The sequence below is a fragment of the Oryza brachyantha genome, chromosome 4 (genome assembly GCF_000231095.2).
Source record: "Oryza brachyantha chromosome 4, ObraRS2, whole genome shotgun sequence".
Classification (NCBI taxonomy): domain Eukaryota; kingdom Viridiplantae; phylum Streptophyta; class Magnoliopsida; order Poales; family Poaceae; genus Oryza; species Oryza brachyantha.
Window position 1 is genome coordinate 6132069 of NC_023166.2, and position 21315 is coordinate 6153383.

General features: G+C 43.2%; 2 protein-coding genes across 9 annotated transcripts; one reads left to right on the forward strand and one right to left on the reverse strand.

The window, feature by feature from the left end:
- The first annotated feature begins 2834 nt into the window (after positions 1 to 2834).
- LOC102717977 lies at positions 2835 to 20758 on the forward strand. Of its 8 annotated transcripts, XR_005811559.1 has the most exons (8): positions 2835 to 3213; positions 5527 to 7120; positions 9530 to 9606; positions 9710 to 9832; positions 10214 to 10273; positions 16159 to 17117; positions 20271 to 20358; positions 20448 to 20758. XR_005811559.1 is itself a non-coding variant. In XM_040522995.1 (2 exons), exon 2 carries the CDS (start codon positions 5649 to 5651, stop codon positions 6792 to 6794), a length of 1146 nt encoding a protein of 381 aa, XP_040378929.1. In that variant the 5' UTR covers positions 2835 to 3213; positions 5527 to 5648; the 3' UTR covers positions 6795 to 7298. The 8 variants fall into 8 exon arrangements, 1 of the variants encoding a protein (XP_040378929.1); XR_005811562.1 differs by lacking the exon at positions 20271 to 20358; XR_005811561.1 differs by lacking the exons at positions 20271 to 20358; positions 20448 to 20758 and having other exon boundaries at positions 16159 to 17276.
- LOC102707581 lies at positions 13170 to 14327 on the reverse strand. Its single transcript, XM_040523040.1, has one exon. The coding sequence runs from the start codon at positions 14325 to 14327 to the stop codon at positions 13170 to 13172; it is 1158 nt and encodes a 385-aa protein (XP_040378974.1).
- Positions 20759 to 21315: the final 557 nt, after the last annotated feature.

Genomic DNA, 21315 nt, shown 5'->3' on the forward strand with positions numbered 1-21315 from the left:
GCCACTATAGTCTACAAACCTAATGAGGATAGTCAATGGGATAGAAAACACCCTATGACTTGAAAGATGCGACAGAGAGCAAACAAGCACACTTCAGACAATGCTAAAGTTAATCATAACAATCATCTTTGCATGCTCATAACTAACTCAATCTAAGACCACCATGGTTTCCCTTTTCTTAAAGACGATATGCAGATAATGATGAAGATGGCATCTAGACTAGGATGTCAGGCTAGTGGTGATGATGTTTTCATCTCGTCAACTCCTGACACTAATCTCTCAATCCACACATCCTAGCATGACAAGAACACAACACCAAGAAGGAGGGGGCATCTTCCTCTCGTGGGACAAAATAGATAGAGCATCTCCACCAAGTGATGATGAAGAGGAGGGTGAAGCAGACGACAATGGCGATGATGATGAGGACTGCACCAGACAACAACGATGATGAAGAGATGGCATGATGCACCCCAGCCATCTTAGCCAACACAATCTTAACACTCGTTGTATTCGTCGGAAAACCATAAGGTATTTTGTTTGGAACATGTTAGTCTATTTGAATCTCGTTATTTGCTTCATCTAAAACCAACATTACAATTTATAGTTACACTCATAGGGCGGACACAATTTACACCAGCACTGTAGGTGATCAATGAGGCTTCATATCTATAGTTCTTGGCTCGTTATGCTTTCTAATGAATTGTGAACTATTTGTGATGGATTATATGTGGCAAATAATTTGTGATGAACTATGTGTTGTCAACAAAAAATCTCTGGTGCGATTGATGCGTGCGACTAATGATTTCCACGGAAGAAAATTGCCTAACTACTGCTGCTGCTTGTGACTCCCTTTGGGTGGTATCGATGCATGCATGGATGCAGCACGGTAGGAGACAGCAGGAAGTAGACAGGCACAACACGTCCCTCCGGCGCCGGTGCACACGTATCTGCTGCTGCTGCTGCTGCTGCTACGATGCGTATTGCCGCCGGCGGGATGGCATGGGAACGATGGCAATCGCCAATGCCAGATCGATAGAACAGAGAAAACCAGGAAAAGGAAAGTGCAACAGTAAAAGAAAATACGATAAAATTATGAATCGATTGATTGTGATTGTTCTTTTTCCAATCGACCTTAACCCATATATATAGGGTGCCTGGTCTTTGGCTTGGTTCCATATTAATTATATTAAGAATTATACATTATTGATCTACGCAAAAGAAGTTAAATAGGAAAAATAAAATGTGGCATGCGAGGGTCTCCTTCCGCTCCAACATCATCGTGTGGCACTTGTTCTTGAGCTTCTTCTTTTATAAAAAAATATTGGGGGTGATTCACCTTTCAAACTTCGAACTCTGCACCTCGTCTAGTATATATGACAATATATCATTTTGCATAAATATTAATCTTAGATAAACTCATAAATACCATCGTTAGTCACCACGAACTGAATTTAATTAAATACAAGACAAAAATATGTAGTTAGGCTTTTCCCAAATCAAATAACCGAATTAAAATCATCGACTGTCAATTTTTGATATCAACACTATTCGTGTCAAAACCTACTGTGATGGACTATATGTGTCACTTTTTACTGTGATTGACTATGTTTCTATGTTCTATTGACCATTGATATAGGATGTGCATATGCACACTGTGAAATTGCACGACGGTTTGGGATGGAACTAACTATACACATATACTTTATGTGCATGTGCAAAATTGCATGGCTACTTGCGATGGGAACCAACATCTTTGGTAGTGAAAAAGGGTCCATTTTAGGATTTGTTTTCCATGTGTTTATTTGCAAAAAAGTTTTGAAAATGGGCTAAATCGTACAAACTCTAGGTAAAGTTTCTATTTTTGCTATGGGTGGGCGTGCTACGCAAGAAGAGTGGCAGCCAAGAACGAATGACTCCGGTTTTAGACAGTAGAAGTGATACCAATCTAAGTCGAGAGAAACTAAGAATATGATAAGAATATAACATTATCTATGTTGCATATAGATTCATACGAATGCTAATAAATAAATCTGATCAAAAGTAAGCATATAAAATCTTATAAAATAGAACGAAGCCACGAAGGAAGTACATAGTAACAATGATTGTTTTTCTAGAGGACAGGAGAAGTTTCCCTCCATCTTTTATCTTTTAGCTTATGACTATGCTTATAAACTAAAATTTAAATTTTAGAACTTAAATTTGGGGTTGATTTTGAGGCTTTTTTACCATAGTTTATTTTTTAGCCTTTATTTTTAAATAATTAAGAACATATACATAATAATTTTACTTATAAATTATGTTTTAATTATAAATATACAATTTCGTTTATGCTTAATCTCAATAAACCGTGAACCAAACCACGTGTAGGGTCTATTTCGTGGGCTTTAGATTCTGAGAAGCAACTACCGGTCTATTTAAGGAGTTTTTAGATCGTAAGAAGCAGCTGTTTGGTAGCTAGATTCTAAGAATCTGAAAATACTCTGAAACACAACTTCTGGCTTCTTAGTTCATTTTTCAGAATCTGTAACTACAGATTCTCAGAAGTTGTGAACCGTTTGGGGCAGTTTCTGGCAAAAGCAAGTTTTGGAAAAAGTTGCCGCTAGAAAAAACTTCCCAAACAGATCATGTATTGTGAAAATTAGAAAAACTCTAAAACTCAACTTTTTCCTTCTTAGTTTATTTTTCATAATATGTAATTATAGATTATCAGAACTGTTTAGAATAGCTTCTTACCGGAGCAGTTTTTTTAAAAATGCTACAGCTAAGAAAGAGAGAGAGTCAAGAGGAGCACGGTGGAGGAGGAGGAGGTCAGCACAGGAGAAACAACATCGAGACCTGCACACTGCACGCAAACTACACGAGCCGAGAAGCCGAACAAAGCCCAGACACGCGCAACCAACACAACACAACACAGCAGCCAGCAACCTCCACCTCCGTCTCCGTCCCCCGCCGCGGCCGCCGTCCTCCGCCGCGCGAGGCCGGGCTAGCTTACCCCCCCCCTCCGCTGCCGCGGCAACCGAAGCACCCCCACCCCCGACGACGAAGGCAGCAGCGCCTCGGGAGGCAGCGGGAAAGGCAGCAGCGTCGCGTCAGCAGCAGCGGCCGGGAGGTGATCGCTTTCCCGCACTACTGCCCCCCCGGCCTCCGCGTTCGGAGGGGGATAGGCCGCGCGGGAAGAGGCGTAAGCAGCAGCAGCGGCGGCGGCGGCGTGAGGTTTGTCCTGCCTTCGCGCGCCCGTGTCCCCATCCGTGCCTCGATCCCGTGCACCACCCGCGCGCGCACCCAGCGGGCGGCAATGGCGGCGGCTCCGGCGAGTGGCGCGGTTCCGTTGCGGCGATTCGGGCGCCGGGGAGTTCGAATTCGGGGGCGGGACGCCGGAATTGGGGTCGTCCGGATTGGATCAGAGCGGGGGAGGGGGGGGGGGGGGAGGCGCGTGGGTGCTGGGATTCGGTTTGAGCTGCTGCGCGCGCGCGGTGCTGCGGGCGTGGGCGCGGGTTTGCTCGTCCGGTCGAGGATGTGGTGTGGATTCGTTCGTTTTGGGGATGCTGCTTCGCTCCCGTGGGTCGGCATGAGCTTGGGAGTTTGAATTTGGTGCGAAACCCTAGTTTTTTTTTCTATGCCGTTTGGATTGAGGTGATGGGGTAATTGGATCAGAGCAGCTTGGGTTAGTCTAGATTGGAGATAAAATTTGAACTGTGACTATTGTCCGTAGCTAGCTCAGTCACTCGGTTGAGCTCGTGATTTCGGATATCTGTTTGTTTGAGGTTACAATAGTTTGATTGATTCAGTGCAAAGCGTGCCTCAGCTCACTTGTTGGAGTCAGGAGAAGACGGGTTGGAGTGAAGGAGACCTTGATGGATCTCAGTTGGAGATTTTCTTTTCTTGTTTTGTAGGCACAAGCACAACGTTGTGTGATCTTGCTCAGGTGACAGTTGGTCTCCGTTATTTTTTCTATGGTTTCTGGGTCAGGAGTTTCTGGTAGGCTTCGCTCACACGAGGAGAGTTAACTGCCAAGCTTGAATTTTGTGCAGTGTCTACAAAAGTAGCATACTTAGAGTGGGGAGACTTGTGTTTGTGTTATTCTGTTTTAGGTTTTGTTTGGAAGTTGCACTCTCAGATTACTGTTGACCTGGGCATTTCATATTGTTTCTTCATGGTTGGTTTCTCAAATTGTTTATGCTGATGAGTGTTGCACAAAATTTGGTGTCAAATGCCTTTTGACATGTATTTTTTCCTGAGCTGTATCTGGTTTGGGTATTTCAATTATTCTCAAACCTCCTATTGTGGTGGATTTTTTTATTTATCTCATTTTATCAGAAAAATATTTTTCCCAATTACGCATTGCAATTGCATTTTGTTAGTTTAATAGGCTTTCTAAATCTTTTCCATAAGCTACCACTAAATGATTTTAATGTCCTCACAATCGTCTGACACACATTCAGGTTTGCCAACACAAATCTACAAGGTTGAACATACTGAGGAATTGCGTACTATTTACAAAACTATTTCTCCTGAAAAGGCATTGACACATTTTACTGAAATTAAGTTTAATTTTACGAAGATTTGGCTTTACCAAATACTGAATAGCCTTGGTAAAAAAATTGTGGCAGTCAGTCCCTCTCATCAAGCTCTTGTCCCTCACTCTCTCCTTCCCAACCCCATTTCACATTTTATTGGTTTGGAAGTATGCATCTAGGAGATGTTTGGTGCTTAACTCATATGATGCTACCTCCATGCTTGTCACGTGTAAAGGTTATCAAAATTTTGCGATTTAGGTACAACAAATGCTGTGTCCATTTATAATTTCAGGGTCAAACACTCAAACTCGATTGTGCTTGAAAGATAAATACAGTAATGAATAGTGATTTTTCTACTTGACCATTCATTGTTGCTGTTTATCAATATCATATTTTCCAAGAGCATACTCCTTTTCTTTTTTCTAAAATTTTATTTGCTATGGCATTATCCTTTCCTATATCTCCAAAGTTTCTTTGAACTTTTACATGTAGGAAGCTCAAGGATAGTTTTAAGCAAGGCCCTGGCCCTTGTTGTTGGCCCATAAGGACGTCTTCAATTTATTTATAAAATGTTTCGAGCAGTCTCAATTTCCTTACAGAATTTGTGAATGATTTGCTGAGTTGGGTACTTAAAATGGTATGAGCTGCAGGAGGGGAGACCTGTAATCACATTTTAGGGAGAATCAAGCCCTTACCTGGAATTCATACTTATAGGCTTTATTAGCCAAATAGTTTAATATAATGACCTTTTTCTTCTAAAGTGAATTATATTGTGATGACCAAAGCTACGGAGTAGCCTCTACTGTCTTTCCTTTTATTCTGGTTGAGCAACTATCTTTAGTGTTCACTCCATTATGAAAGGAGAAAGCATCTGGTGTTTTATCATTCTGAGAGAAATTTCTTCACTGATTCACTGTTCTGGGATAATCCCATGTGCTACTGGCATTTTATTTTTATTCTTATTATTTTATGTATTCTATTTTCCTAATCAGATATTTGTTCACTGCAGTACATTTCGTGGCTTGCTTTATACTAAGAGGGGTCGGGTTGGAGGGTTACTCTACTAGGAGATTTTGTTGAGATTCTACGTTGTGTTCCAATTATATTTACATGGCATATCTTTGCTAAGAGATGCCGTCCTCTACACCCACATCAGTGCAACCAGCACCAACTGTGCAACCATTACCATCATCCACAGTAGGACAGAGAACTCGTATTGACCTTCGTGAGATAAAGTCAAACATTATTAAGAGGATTGGTCCAGGGCGAGCAAATAAGTACTTTCAGCATCTAGAGAGGTTCTTATCATCGAAGTTGAACAAAAATGAATTTGATAAGCTCTGCCTCGTGTCACTTGGCCGTGAAAACCTCCCATTGCACAATCACCTCATCCGTTCTATCCTCCACAATGCATGCCGTGCAAATGGTCCACCAGCAGTTGATGTGCCTAAGCTGACAGGAGATGTTACTAATTCAGAACATTCGCTTCCTCTTGTTTGGAACAATGGTAGTGTTTCAAACCAGCATGTCAGAGACAATATATCATTGACCCTTGAGCAGGAGGGAAAAACTGTTGTTAGGGAAAATGGTGTTCCAAATTCTAGTGATCTGAAGAGACGCCAACAGGTTCAGAATGGTGAGCATGCTGAGTCACGTTCCAAGCGATCGCATTTTGAAAAGGTGCCACCACATTTTCATGAGCCCCCCCACAGCAATGACCCTTCTGCTATATCATATGGTGAAAGCTTGGGAAGTGAAAATATACACCGTATTCAAGGTCCAGTGCGAGCTCCACTGGGGATTAAATTTTCCCCTGTTAGTTTTGGTGGGATTCAGAAACCCTCTTCTGTCCCTTCAAATGATAGCTCTGTTAGTTGCTATGAACTTGGTGAGTTATGTGATACTATGCCACTGAGTAAGAGGATGGAAAAAATTGCAGAAGCAGCAGGTTTGGAAGGGGTCTCAGTTGAATGTGCTAATCTGTTGAATAATGGAGTTGATGTTTTCTTAAAGCAGTTGATTGGATCTTGTGTGCAGCTAGTTGGAACAAGATCACAGCTTGGGAAACTAAACCATGCATCACTAAAGCAGCAGTTGTCCCGTAAGCTAATAAATGGTATATCACTGAAAAATCATGTGCACGGACAGGGTATCATTGTTCCCGCGGGCCCTAACTCAATCTCGATACAAGACTTAAAAACTGTGTCAGAGCTAAGTCCACATCTTCTTGGGGTTAATGCATCATTTGTACATGAGAAGATTAATTCATATGACTGATTGGATGGAGCAAGTTGGACCTTTTGCCCTTTCAAGATTGTATGGACTTGATGGTGTGCCTTCATGATTTATTTATCCAGGTCCTTATTGCTGAGTGGTGGAAAATACAGGTGAACTTTGTACAGTATGCTGACATGCTGCTGTCTCGTCTTCAGGGCAACCTGTCGGACTAAGCAAGATCTGCTTATCTACCGGAGCCTGTACTATTTAGAGTAGGACCAATCCATTGTGTGCCTATACTCAACAGTAACGAGGCATTAGTGCTTCATACAGAACTATGGTACTCGACACCAAACAAATTGAAGAGCCATGACACAGAATTCTCTGTAAGTGGACTGCAGTGATACATGCTTTTCAATTTTCCATTTCTATCAAGTAGCAGAGTAGCTGATGATTTGTTTTCTACCAGTTTTGCTTTAGTGTTAGCAAAAATAGGAATATTTATCAGAAATATGCGCATAGAAATGTAATGCTCGTTTGGGAAATGAACAATCCTTCTCTTCAGAAATAGTGAAAATCATATTAAGGGATAAACTGACACATGTTTTATCCAAGTTTTGAGGCATAAAAGTTGCAAGGTAGATAGTAGAAACACCTTTTGTTAGATACCCTTATCTCAGTTGCAGGCCGCCAGGCCCTGATTGTGCCAATAATATTCTTTTCCCTTCTGCAGCTCTGTACTGTGGTCTTGCTCATTTATGCATTTAATAAAAACATGTCAACAGCCCCTAAACTTGTTTGGCCTGTTATTTAAGTCACGGACTTCTAATATGCAGTTTGAGGTCCTCAAATTTGTCTAAACCATTTACTGGAGGTCCAACTTCACCCCACACTGCCACGTCCAGTGCCAGGGTGGACAAACTACGGTAATTTTGATGCCATTTCTAGCTGGGGATTTTGCAGTTAGACCCTTTAAAGGGTATGATTTTACGTTAGTCACGTTAATAGATGGATGTGAACCAACTGTATGAATGCCTAAAAATGGAAGTATAGCTATGGTACTGTAGGTACAACATAAATATTTCAATGTCTCCATTCACTTCTTTGCAGAAGTAGCATCATGCTTAGATTTCTTTGTGGTGATAGCTCGTGTTCTATATATAGGACTGTGCTGCAGCCATGGGGGCTTCTCGTGGTTTCCTGTGGGGATGAAAAACTATGAACGGGAGAGCTAGCGGGGGGTTATCTGCAAATGTTTAGGTGAGCAAAAAGGGGGCACGTGGTTGGATTGTTCATGTCAGTGCACTCCTGTCCATCCTGGCACTGTTCGGCTACCACGGAGGCATGGAGGTGATGTGGGGCGAGACTGGACCTCTAGTGAATGGTTTGGACAAATTTAGGAAACTTCTGCAGTCTGAGTTTTCGGACCTAAGTGAATCAGTTGGTCAAGTATAGGGACCTGTAGTGTATTTTACTCTTATGTATTCATCTTCTGTTCAACGCCGTTTCTTATTTCTGGATGTTATTCTTCTTCTTCTAGTTCTGCTAGTGGCACTTTTCTGTTTTTAACTGGACATTTTCATAAAGGAAGGATGGTCCTTTCAGAATCTAAAAGCAGCTACATCAAATAACAAGAGAAGAAGTTCTGTAGAATTGGAGGGATCCATTCAATATTTTTGTAGCATAGATCTAATGGACAAAAACCAGCACCGTAATAATAGATCATACAACTGTGTCAGTTCTCCATTTATATACTGCAGTGGCTTCAAGGTGAAAGTTACTAAATTTATGATTTATTAAGGTCGGCAGTGCCATGTGCTATTCAGATGTAATTTGCTAGTCATAATTTTGACAGTTCCATTACTATTGCTGCTGATACAGTTACCGCAGAAAGGCTTGTTATCTTTGTGAAGTTTCACCATGCACACCCTCAGTATCACAACAAAATGATTTGGTGAACAAAAACTAAGTCATGACCTATTTTTCTTCTGAGGGCTGATTTTTTCGTAAAAATGTATTCAGTCATTGAAAACAAGCTTCTTACCCTTTCCGTGTTATCCATATTTGCTTAGGCATCTCATTGTTTAAGCTTGAAAGTTATCTGCGCATGCCTTTCTTTTCTTCATTTCTGTCAGTGGACTGTGTAGTTCTGATTTGTTTTATTTTTGTAAGACCGTAATTTGTTTACTTCAATTAAGTACCTCAATTTGTTAAAAAATGTGAGAGCGCAACGCGTTGTGAATTATATCTCTACCTAATAGTGGGCCAAAACTAATCTACAACAGATTTTCTTTTTGTCCTGGGGCAGTAGTTTTTATTTTTAGTTCTGTATATGAATAGTTTTTATTTTTAGTTCTGTATATGAATAGTTTTTATTTTTAGTTCTGTATATGAATAGTTTTTATTTTTAGTTCTGTATATGAATCCTTTTTGGGGACTTTGGCTTAGGCTCATCGTCTGTCATCCCTCTTTTGCAACCCCCCACAAAAAAAAAAAAACTAAGGTAAGTCCAGCTTTGCAGATCATATAATATTGAATTTCGGACATTTGGAACTTGCATATCCATTGCCCCTTTGATGTGTTTTGTTTTCTCTACTGTGGTAAAAAATGCATTGTACTGCCTCCATCCCAAAATATAGGGGATTTTGGTGATGTATTTGTGTAGCTAATATCCTTTATATTATGGGACGGAGGTAGTAGTTGTTACGCTTTAGAAACATATATGATATTACATTTAATTTTAGAGCGTGTTGTTTTTCTTGAGACTCATGTTCATTAATTACGAACTATTGAAGGAAATACCTCATGCTATGTGGAATGTCTGTACACATGCCCTCTGCCTGTTTTGAACTTTTGATGTACAACGTATAAGGTAAAGAACACTGCTTATAAAACCTAATATGTCTGCCAACATTCTTTCAAGCTTCAAGGAATCCATGCTGACGATGTGAATTTTGTAAATGAGTTACCTCCAGGACTGAAAGTCAGGATCCACGATTTCTTCTCTCCAGGATGTTCTCTGCAAACAACAGGAAGACATGATTCAACAAAACTCGGTTGATATTTCTCTGCGATTCCCTATGAGAACAACGATTTTGGTAGGCATAATATGCTTGGGATATACATTGTACAGAATTTATTTTATTCAATTTCCAAACCTGGCAGGGACAAATATTCCATTGTGCAGCTCGCAATTGTCATTTACTGGCAAATTGCCCCCTCGTGAAGCAACTTTCATATATAGAAGAAACACAATAAGCCACTCCGATGGCTGTTCCATATTGAAAGATATGATGCATCCATTGCTTTTGTACCATGAGTGTAACATGTATATATTGCACGTTGGTTCTGTCAAGTTTTTCCTGCAAATATCTGAAAACATCCATGATTGTGTACCTCTTTTAACTGTTAGCACTCCAGAAACCATAAATATTTGTTTATAAGATTGGTGAGCGGTAACTGGTGACAATTCGATGCAGCTCTTCTCCTGACCTGTGTTCACCGTCAGAAAGGTACAACAACAGATGGCACCATCTAAGGTGCGTGCAACTCGATCCCATGTTAGTTCTGATTAAGCATAAGATTGCATAAAATATGTGTTTATCCGTCATGGAAGCTACCATCAACTTGTTTTAACTTTTATCTCCGACTCTTGTTTATCCTGTTTATTGAAATTATGTGTAGTTTTACCCCCCACAAATTTTTGTCTGAACTGTATTGGCTCCAGTAAATATCCTACATTTCATTCCAACCTGGCATTGAACTATTTGTTGGATCCTCCAACATTATGGACTGTATTTATGCATCAGAGATGCAGCAGTTATTGCCAAAAAGGAGAAGAAAGATATACACTCAAATCTTGCAAGTTTATCAGTTATTGATTTTTTTTTGAAAAAACAAAAACAACATATTAGTTTAAATAAAATTTTCATTTACGTGTTCTTGTCAATCTTAAAAAAGTTTGAAAAGTAAACTATGATGAAAAAAATCCTAAAATTAACTCTAAATTTAAGATTGAAAAATCAAAATTTTAGATATAAGTATAAATAAAAACGAAAAGACGAGAGATTACCGTACTAGGATCAACTGTCAGTTGTCACGGTTTAAGCTATACTTGTTCCCTCATATCTAGGTGTTAGCTGCCACTGGTTTTGGCCGGTAACAGAAACTTTTGGAAATGAAAATAAAAACGTTGAAATTGTGCGACAACAATAATGTATTTTTTCTGAACGTTTTGTCAGAATTCCGTATTGGGCCGGAAATTTTAAAAAATTTCCGAAAGCCCACAAAACACTAGCCTACCTAAGTCGCACATGCACAACATGGCCAAAAAGTCTATTTAGCGACTGCACCCTCGGGGAGGGGGCGCTAACATGGCCCACGGGGGCTTGTTGGGCCGCCAGCGTAACGATTTGTTGGGCTTGCCCAGTGCATTGATGCAAGGTGTGATGTTTCTTTATTTTACAAATAGTTTTATTAATCTTTATGTGTATAAAATTTACATGTATAAAGATTTTTAATATATTAAGTTTATATCTATTATTTTTTATATGTAATTTTATTTCTTTGATTTGTATGTATGTGTGTGTATATATATAAAGTTTACATGCATAATTTGTGTGTGTGTGTGTGTGTGTATATATATATATAGGTACAAATAAAAATAACTCTAAATGTATATAAGTACTATGGGAAACACAATCCTAACCTATGCAGACAACAATGATAGAAATAGAACACGGTCTATGCCAATTGGTTATGTTTTTTATGGTGGAAAAATTTGTCCATCGGATTTAAATCATAGATCATTGTATTTATAACTAATTATTTTTCGGTACTAAATAATGTTTATGGTGATTTTGTCCATCAAGGCTGTGCTAGACTCTGTGAGCGCCACACTCTGGGAGTCTAGGTGGACTGAGATTATATAAACCATGTTATATGAATCAACCTCACATTACGTATATGTTTCAGCTAAGGTTTGCCGAGTGCTAAATATAAATATAAATAAAGCAATTTATAGATGAATGAAAGAAAAAAAAAGTTGTTTTGCTAGAACGGCCTGCCTGACGCACAGCATGGAGGCCAGTAGGTAACAGCGTGGGTGCAACCCACTCAGGCGAGGGCGCGGCACACGGGCCGCCGCCACGGCGCGGGGCACAGCCCGCGACCTAGCGACGCAGTGGCCGTGGACCATCAATCGCTGCGCGAATTGTTAGCGGAATGCGAATACGTTACAAAAAATAATACGCATATACAGATGACGGACGAAATTTTGGCAAAATTGTTATTTCTTTTTATAATAGTATAGATATAGATATAATAGGACTAATACGTGCACTCTTCTTGTTAGTATAAGTTATTATATACCCCTCTCTTCCACCCAAAACCACCCCATCTTATTCAAAGGCTGGTCAAAGTATTTTCCCCATGTGTCAAACCCCCTTAGGGTCTTCCTTCATGTGTATGGTGTACCTAAGTTCACTCCTTGTCTCACATGAATTGTGCAGTAATTCGAAGGTAAAAATACAGTAACATGATGGCTAATTTACAATAACAACGTCGAAATATACTCATGAGGAATCAACTTTTAAAGCATTTTTCTAACAATGAGATACAAAAGTTTTTTTAAAAATAATATATGAGATGAGAGATAAAGTTGTTTAAGTTTGAAATTTTAAAAAATATCTATAAGATTTGTATTAGTATACACTAATGCTACTGTTGCATCTTTTATGTAGTAATAACTCTATGTTGCTATAAAATATGTACATTGGTACTGTACAATTATAACAATGTCGTTATAGAAGTGCAATAACATTGCGATATTTTTTAACGTTTTGTCATAATTTTGCATTGAGCCAAAAATTTTTAAAAATTTCCAAAAGCTCACAAACTCTAGCCTACCTAAGTCGCACAGCCACAACCCAGCCCCTTAGCCCATCTAACTTACTAACAACCCTAAACAATCATTTCTCTCCGGTCCTCTATACTTAGTATATACTTAGTATAGTACCAATTGATATAAGTGAAAGTATAAAGTGGTATTATCGTATACTTATTCTCATGCTGAATATATACTACTATATATCGTTTTTTCGACACGTATTTTTGCCTATCGATCAATATCCATATATTTCATTTTAGTGATTCTGTTTCTGGAATTCCGACAATATTTCTGTTTCCGTCTGTAGCGTTGTTTCCAAACAAAAATATAAAAACATAAAAAATAGAATAGAGTTTTCCGACTCTTTAGGACCATTTTCATTCCTTGTCATAATATCAATACTGCTGCTGAATACACGATGAGATAATTCCTCTCATGATAACTCATTTACAGTCAATTACTCTACAATTTACGTACAACTAACCTTGATTACAAACTAATTACTCCTAAAAGAATAATATAATCTTTGAATTACAAGCCGTTTGGTTTCAATGCGACACGAACACACGAGGGCAATCCACCAGGTAGCAGCAGTACACGGGGATCAACACCGTCGCCGCCGGCACCCACACCACGGCCGCCAGGTCGTCCTTGCTCCCGGCGCTGTCTCCTGGAGCGGCCACGGCCACGGGCGTGGGCGTGGCCGTGTTGTTCGAGCCCGACGGCGGCGGCGTCAGCAGCTCCGGCGACGACACGCTCTGCCGCATCCCCTGGGTCACGGAAGGGATGGTGCTGACGCTGGAAACATCTGGCGGCGAAGCTGCAGCCGCCACGTCGTCCTCGTGTTCCTCCACCAAAGCTGGCAGGAATGGCGACGAGCAGCTCCTCCCGAGGAGCGGCGCCGCAGGGGCGTCGGCGCCGGAGAGGAACACGCGTATGCGGCCATGCTTGGGCCTAGCGTCGGTGATCGCCTCGTGGAAGAAGAGCAGCGACACGAGGGTCCAGAGGTCGCTGTCGCTCGCCACGTTGCGGAGGCAGCCGAGGCCCTCTTCCTCCGGGAGCGCGTACCGGATCGAGACGTCGGGGAGGCCCGCCAGCGCCGCCAGCCGCGGGCGGAGGTCGGCGAGGCGCTCGGAGAGGCCGACCCTGACGATCCGGTGAATCCCCCCGGAGTAGTACGCCGCCGCCGCCTGCCCCTCTGCTCCAGGTTCACGCTGGATCATCTCCCCGGCATAGCTGACCTTGACCTGGACGGCGATGGCGTGCTCGCGGCCCCCGTACGCGCCACCCGACGTCGTCGGCAGCGATGGCGAAGACGCACCGCGGGGCAGCGACGAGGACGAGTCGACGCCGAAGAGAAAGACCCTGACGCGGCCGGCGTCGGACGCCTCCTGGTAGTAGAGCAGCAGGGAGACGAGGCCCCACAGGTCGCAGTCGTCCGCCACGTCGCGGAGCCGGGCGAGACCCTCACCCGGGAGCGCGTACCGGATGCGTACGTCCGAGAAGCCGGCGAGCGCCGCCATCCTCGCGCGGAGGCCGGCCAGCCGCTCGGACAGGGCGACCTTGACGACGCGGTGGACGCCCCCGGCGTAGTACGGCGCCGCCTCTGCCCTGCCGCCACCTGGCCCGTGGTCGCCCTGGACGATCTCGCCGAGGTAGCTGACCATCATCCGCACCGAACCGCCGTTCCCGACGGCGGTTGCCATGGAGGCAATACCTCGAGTCGCCGAATCAAGAATTAATCAAGAACGAAGAGATGTGGAGGAGACGATGGAATGAAAGGATTGGCCGCTGGTGAAATGAAGCCGTTCTTTTTATGAAGCGGCGACTCCGACTCCAAGTCGGAATCCGACTCCAAGTCGGAATCCGACTCTGATGTCCATGGCCATGATTGGAAAGAACTGGAAGGATTCAGAAAACTCAGGCCGTAGTGGCCGTACTGCATTGCTGAATGACCTCGTGTTTTTCTTCCCTTCTCCCCGACGCGCCCGCGAAGCGGGAGGGAGGAGGGGGGAACGGCCACGAGGCGGCGGAGCTCGGCGAGGTCCGGCGGTCGGTAGCTGAAGTTGAGGGGCGCCATCTCGGCGGCGTCGTTTGGAAGCAGAGAGGGGACGCTCGAGGAAGACGATGAACACTAGGAGCGGAGGATGTGGGCCGCTGGATGCTGATCGGAGGTCTCAGGTGTTACGGACTTGGGCCTATATAGGCTGGCCTTGGCCCACTCAGAAACAATTGCTACACACCTGGAAGGGAGAAGAAACACCAGACGGCGGCAGGCCACTCACGGCGGCCAGACGAACGCCGGCGGCGACCTGGAGGCCGGGTTTGGTTCCTTGTCGAATACTTTCCTCTTTTCTCCAATCCTCCATTCCATAGCCACTTGTATCCTCTCCATATTCTCTCTTGTACTGGATGGTTGTTACATGAGTTTGGTGTTGAGACTAGAGAAGAAGGTTGTGAGCAATCTAGCATCAGAGTCGTTCGGTTCACTGGGATTCTTGTCATGGAGGTGCTGGGAATGCAACAATGCCAAGAAGAGGGAGATTGGGGTAATGAGAGTTTCCATCAATGCAGTGGCCACCACCTGTTCGACAAAATGTCAAGCCCATTGGAGGTCTTGGAGATCACCTGGGAATGGGATGAAGCATTGCGTATGTTACAAGCGGAATTGAGGGATGCTAAGCTAAGGCAAGATGAGAAAATTGGTCAATTTTTGGGGAATATGGTAGAGATGGAAGCTAATTGCAGCAAGGCTTATGAGGAGATGAACTCATCCATCAACGTATTTTAAGTACACCAAATGCTGTGTCCATTTATAATTTCAGGGTCAAACTCAAACTCGATTGTTCTTGAAAGATAAATACAGTAACGAATAGTGATTTTTCCACTTGACCATTCATTGTTGCTGTTTATCAATATCATATTTTCCAAGAGCATACTACTTTTCTTTTTTCTAAAATTTTATTTGCTATGGCATTATCCTTTCCTATATCTCCAAAGTTTCTTTGAACTTTTACATGTAGGAAGCTCAAGGATAGTTTTAAGCAAGGCCCTGGCCCTTGTTGTTGGCCCATAAGGACGTCTTCAATTTATTTATAAATGTTTCGAGCAGTCTCAATTTCCTTACAGAATTTGTGAATGATTTGCTGAGTTGGGTACTTAAAATGGTATGAGCTGCAGGAGGGGAGACCTGTAATCACATTTTAGGGAGAATCAAGCCCTTACCTGGAATCATACTTATAGGCTTTATTAGCCAAATAGTTTAATATAATGACCTTTTTCTTCTAAAGTGAATTATATTGTGATGACCAAAGCTACGGAGTAGCCTCTACTGTCTTTCCTTTATTCTGGTTGAGCAACTATCTTTAGTATTCACTCCATTATGAAAGGAGAAAGCATCTGGTGTTTTATCATTCTGAGAGAAATTTCTTCACCGATTCACTGTTCTGGGATAATCCCATGTGCTACTGGCATTTTATTTTTATTCTTATTATTTTATGTATTCTATTTTCCTAATCAGATATTTGTTCACTGCAGTACATTTCGTGGCTTGCTTTATACTAAGAGGGGTCGGGTTGGAGGGTTACTCTACTAGGAGATTTTGTTGAGATTCTACGTTGTGTTCCAATTATATTTACATGGCATATCTTGGCTAAGAGATGCCGTCCTCTACACCAACATCAGTGCAACCAGCACCATCATCCACGGCGGGAGACAGAGCACTCGTATTGACCTTCGTGAGATAAATCAAACATTATTAAGAGGATTGGTCCAGGGCGAGCAAATAAGTACTTTCAGCATCTAGAGAGGTTCTTATCATCGAAGCTGAACAAAATGAATTTGATAAGCTCTGCCTCGTGTCACTTGGCCGTGAGAACCTCCCATTGCACAATCACCACAATGCATGCCGTGCAAATGATCCACCAGCAGTTGATGTACCTAAGCTGACAGGAGATGTTACTAATTCAGAACATTCGCTTCCTCCTGTTTGGAACAATGGTAGTGTTTCAAACCAGCATGTCAGAGAATATATCATTGACCATTGAGCAGGAGGGAAAAACTGTTATTAGGGAAAATGGTGTTCCAAATTCTAGTGATCTGAAGATACACCGTATTCACGGTCCAGTGCGAGCTCCACTGGGGATTAAATTTTCCCCTCTTAGTTTTGGTGGGATTCCGAAACCCTTGGCCATTGTTTCTGTCCCTTCAAATGATAGCTCTGTCAGTTGTTATGAACTAGGCAAGTTAGGTGATACTATGCCACTGAGTAAGAGGATGAAAAAAATTGCAGAAGCAGCAGGTCTCAATTGAATGTGCTAATCTGTTGAATAATGGAGTTGATGTTTTCTTAAAGCAGTTGATTGGATCCTGTGTGCAGCTAGTTGGAAGATCACAGCTTGGGAAACTAAGCCATGCATCACTATACTCAACAGTATAGTGTTTCATACAGAACTATGGTACTCGACACCAAACAAATTGAAGACACAGAATTCTCTGTAAGTGGACTGCAGTGATACATGCTTTTCAATTTTCCATTTCTATCATAGATAGCAGAGTACCTGATGATTTGTTTTCTATCAGCTTTGCTTTAGTGTTAGCAAAAATAGGAATATTTATCAGAAATATGCCCATAGAAATGTAATGCTCGTTTGGGAAATGAACAGTCCTTGTCTTCAGAAATGGTGAAAATCATTTTAAGGGATAAACTCACACATGTTTTATCCAAGTATTGAGGCATAAAAGTAGCAAGGTAGATAGTAGAAACACCTTTTGTTAGATACCCTTATCTCAGTTGCAGGCTGCCAGGCCCTGATTGTGCCAATAGTATTCTTTTGCCTTCTGCAGCTTTGTGCTCTGGTCTTTTACATTTATGCATTGAGTAAAAATACACCGTCAGCCCCTAAACTTGTTTGGCTTGTTATTTAAGTCACGGACTTCTAATATGCTGTTTGAGGTCCTTAAATTTGTCTAAACCATTTGCTGGAGGTCCAACTTCACCCCACACTGCCACGTCCAGTGCCAGGGTGGACAAACTAACTACAGTAATTTTGATGCCATTTCTAGGTGGGGATTTTGCAGTTAGATCCTTTAAAGGGTATGATTTACATCGTTAACATTAATAGATGGATGTGAACCATCTGTATGAATGCCTACAAATCAAAGTATAGCTATGGTACTGTAGTCTGTAGGTACAACATAAATATTTCAATGTCTGATGTCTCCATTCACTTCTTTGCAGCAGTAGCTTCATGCTTAGATTTCTTTGTGGTGATAGGTCATGTTCTATTCATAGGACTGTGTGCTGCAGCCATGGGGGCTTCTCGTGGTTTCCTGTGGGGTTTAAAAACTATGAACGGGAGAGCTAGCAGGGGGTTATTTGCAAATGTTTAGGTGAGCAAAAAGGGGGCACACGGTCGGGTTGTTCATGTTGGTACACTCCTGTCCATCCTGGCACTGTTTGGCTACCATAGAGGCATGGAGGTGATGTGGGGCGAGAGCGAGACTGGACCTATAGTGAACGGTTTAGACAAGTCTAGGAAACTTAAACTGTAGTCTGAGTCTTTGGACCTAAGAGCATCCCTAACAGATCATCTAAATTTGATCATCCATATCTTCATTTGAATGATCATCTAAAACAGTTTCATCCTTTATATCTCTTTGTACTCCACCAGATTTTCCATATATGACATTCTCCATATTTCTTTGGAGGATGGAGAGAACATCCAAATATAGAGTTTCTCTCTCTAAATATGGATGACATCTAAAAATAAAGAATGAGATAGATGTTCTGTTGGAGCTCAATCTTTACCTTTCATCCTCTATTTTTAGGATAGTGGATGAGATGGATGAATTGTTGGGGATGCTCTAAGTGAATCAGTTGGTCAAGTTTAGGGACCTGTAATGTATTTTACTCTTATGTATTCATCTTCTATTCAATGCCATTTCTTTATTTCTGGATGCTATTCTTCATTTCTTCTAGTTCTGCTAGTGGCACTTTTCTATTATTCAGGTTGTTGACGCCCTTGACAACCTGGTTCACGTTCTAGCCAATCCGTCTCACCTGCGCCGCCGCCATCCACTGCTTCCGCGCTTACTCCCTCCACTACATCGCCGCTGCCCACTGCCTTTGCACCCTTCCCCTCCATTATGCCGCCGCTCACTGCCCAAGACGGCGGGACCTTGGCCACGTAACTCGTAGCCTCGGCCGGAGCGGCGTCGGGGTTTTTGCCTGGCTGCCCGATGGTGAAAGGGGAGAGAGTAAAAGTATTATTTCTTGCTTAATTCTCAAGAGTGCCGATTACATCTTATATATAGGCACGCGGCCCAAATAACTAAAGGAAATAAACTAAGGAAACAAACTCCCTGAATAACTAAGGAAATAAACTAATTAACTAACGAAACAAACTCCTTGAATCTAGCTTTCCATGCATGCTGAGCGCATGCCTAAACTCACGCCCTATCTTGGGCGCCTGATCGTCGCCTATAATGGCGGTCCCACATGACAAGATAAGGTGTGAGTTTAGGCATGCGCTCCACGAGGACCACACTCGGGCGAACACCATCACGACCGGCCGCCGCGTTTCCAGAAGATGGACTTCCCCAAGTTTGATGGCAAATTGGATCCCATGGCGCTCACCAATCGGTGCGAATCCTACTTCCGCCAACAACGCATCCCCGAGGAGGAAAATGTATGGATGGCTTCGTACAACCTTGAGGCAGGCGCCCAGTTGTGGTACATGTAGATCCAGCGCGACAAAGGCACACCACCATGGCGGCTCTTCACCGAGCTCCTCAATACCCGCTTCGGGCCACCTTTGCGCTCCAACCCGCTCGGTGAACTCATGGCATGTCGGCGCATGGGTTCGGTTTTTGAGTACCAAAACCGGCTTGAAGCTCTGCAATCATAGAACATGCATGTGGACGACTCCGATGGCCTCGGGCGGCGACGTCGGGGAGGGGGACGACTGAGGCTACGGCGGTGAGGGGGGCGACATGGGTGGCGGCAGTGCGGCGACATCGACGGGGAGGGAGACGACGGTGGCGGTGCTGGTGAGGGGGGGTGAGGGGGGCGGTGGCAGGGAGGGGGATGACGGGCTGCGGTGGTGAGGGGGCGATGGGGGCGGCAGTGGGGAGCGGGACGACATGGACGGCGGTGGGGCGATAGCGGCGGGAAGGGAGGCGACGGCAGCGGCGCTGGTGAAGGGGGTGACGGGGGGCGGCGTCGGGGAGGGGGACGTCGAGGAGGGGGACGACGGGTTGTGGCGGGGAGGGGGCGGCGGCGGTGGGGCGACGGCGGCGGCGCCGGTGAGGCGATGGCAGCGGGGAAGGGGCGACGGGGGCGGCGGTGGGGAGGGGGACGGGGCGACATGGTAGGTGGGGGCTGAATGGCTAATTAGGTTTTCTTCTTAAGCTGTTTGGGCCACTGGGCCTATTTCCTAGGGGCATATTTTTAAGCTCGTTTGGCTTGTGAGCCGTGGGCGAGCCAGCTCGAGTTGGCTAGATAGCACAAACGAGCTAAAATACTGGCTCGGCTCGACTCGTTAGTAACGAGCCGAGCTGATCGAGCCGAGTCGGTCATGAGCCGAGCGAGCTACCAAGCTTCGAATTTTTCGTCCAGGCCTCCTGAGACCACGATTTCTTCTCTCCAGGATGTTCTTTGCAAACAACAGGAAGACATGATTCAGCAAAACTCGGTTGATATTTCTCTGCAATTCCCTATGGTGAAGAACGATTTTGGTAGGCATAATATGCTTGGGATATACATTGCACAGAATTTACTTTATTCAATTTCCTAATCTGACAAGGACAAATATGCCATTTTGCAGTTCGTAATTGTCATTTACTGGCAAATTGCCCCATCGTGAAGCAACATTCATACATAGAAGAAACACAACAAGCCACTCCGATGGCTGTTCCATATTGAAAGATATGATGCATCCATAGCTTTTTTACGATCAGTGTAACATGTTTATATTGCACGTTGGTTCTGTCAAGTTTTTCCTGCAAATATCTGAAAACATCCATGATTGTGTACCTCCTGCAAATATCTGAAAACATCCATGATTGTGTACCTCTTTTAACTGTTAGGATTCCGGAAACTGTAAATATTTGTTTATAAAGTGGTAACCGGTGACAATTCGATGCACCTCTTCTCCTGACCTGTGTTCACCATCAGAAAGGTACAACAACGGATGCATGCAGCTCGATCCCATATTAGTTCTGATTGAGCGTAAGATTGCATACAATATTTGTTTATCCGTCATGGAAGTTACCATCAACTTGTTTTAACTTTTATATGCGAGTCTTGTTTATCCTGTTTATTGGAATGGTGTAGTTTTACCCCCACAAATTTTTGTCTAAACTGTATTGGCTCCAGTAAGTATCCTATAAAATCATACATTTCATTCCAACCTGGCATTGAACTATTTGCTGGATCCTCCAATTTTATGGACCTTTTTTTTTTGAGTCACACAAACTGAAGCCGAGATATCCTCTGCTACTAGCTGCCAAATCCCATCTGGGATGGCTGAGAGAACAGGTTCAGCATCGGCTGGGCAAAGTGTTCCCATCGCAGCTAAGCCATGGGCTACCCTATTACACTCACGGGATTTATAACTAATACAAAAAGAAGCAAAATTTGAACAGAGGAAATGTTTGAGCTCTCACATCCATCCTCCGTTGCTAGATAAGCGT

Bases quoted from the DNA above. Each gene is read 5' to 3' on its own strand.
- LOC102717977 (XM_040522995.1), top strand. From the start codon at position 5,649: ATGCCGTCCTCTACACCCACATCAGTGCAACCAGCACCAACTGTGCAA.
- LOC102707581 (XM_040523040.1), bottom strand. From the start codon at position 14,327: ATGGCAACCGCCGTCGGGAACGGCGGTTCGGTGCGGATGATGGTCAGC.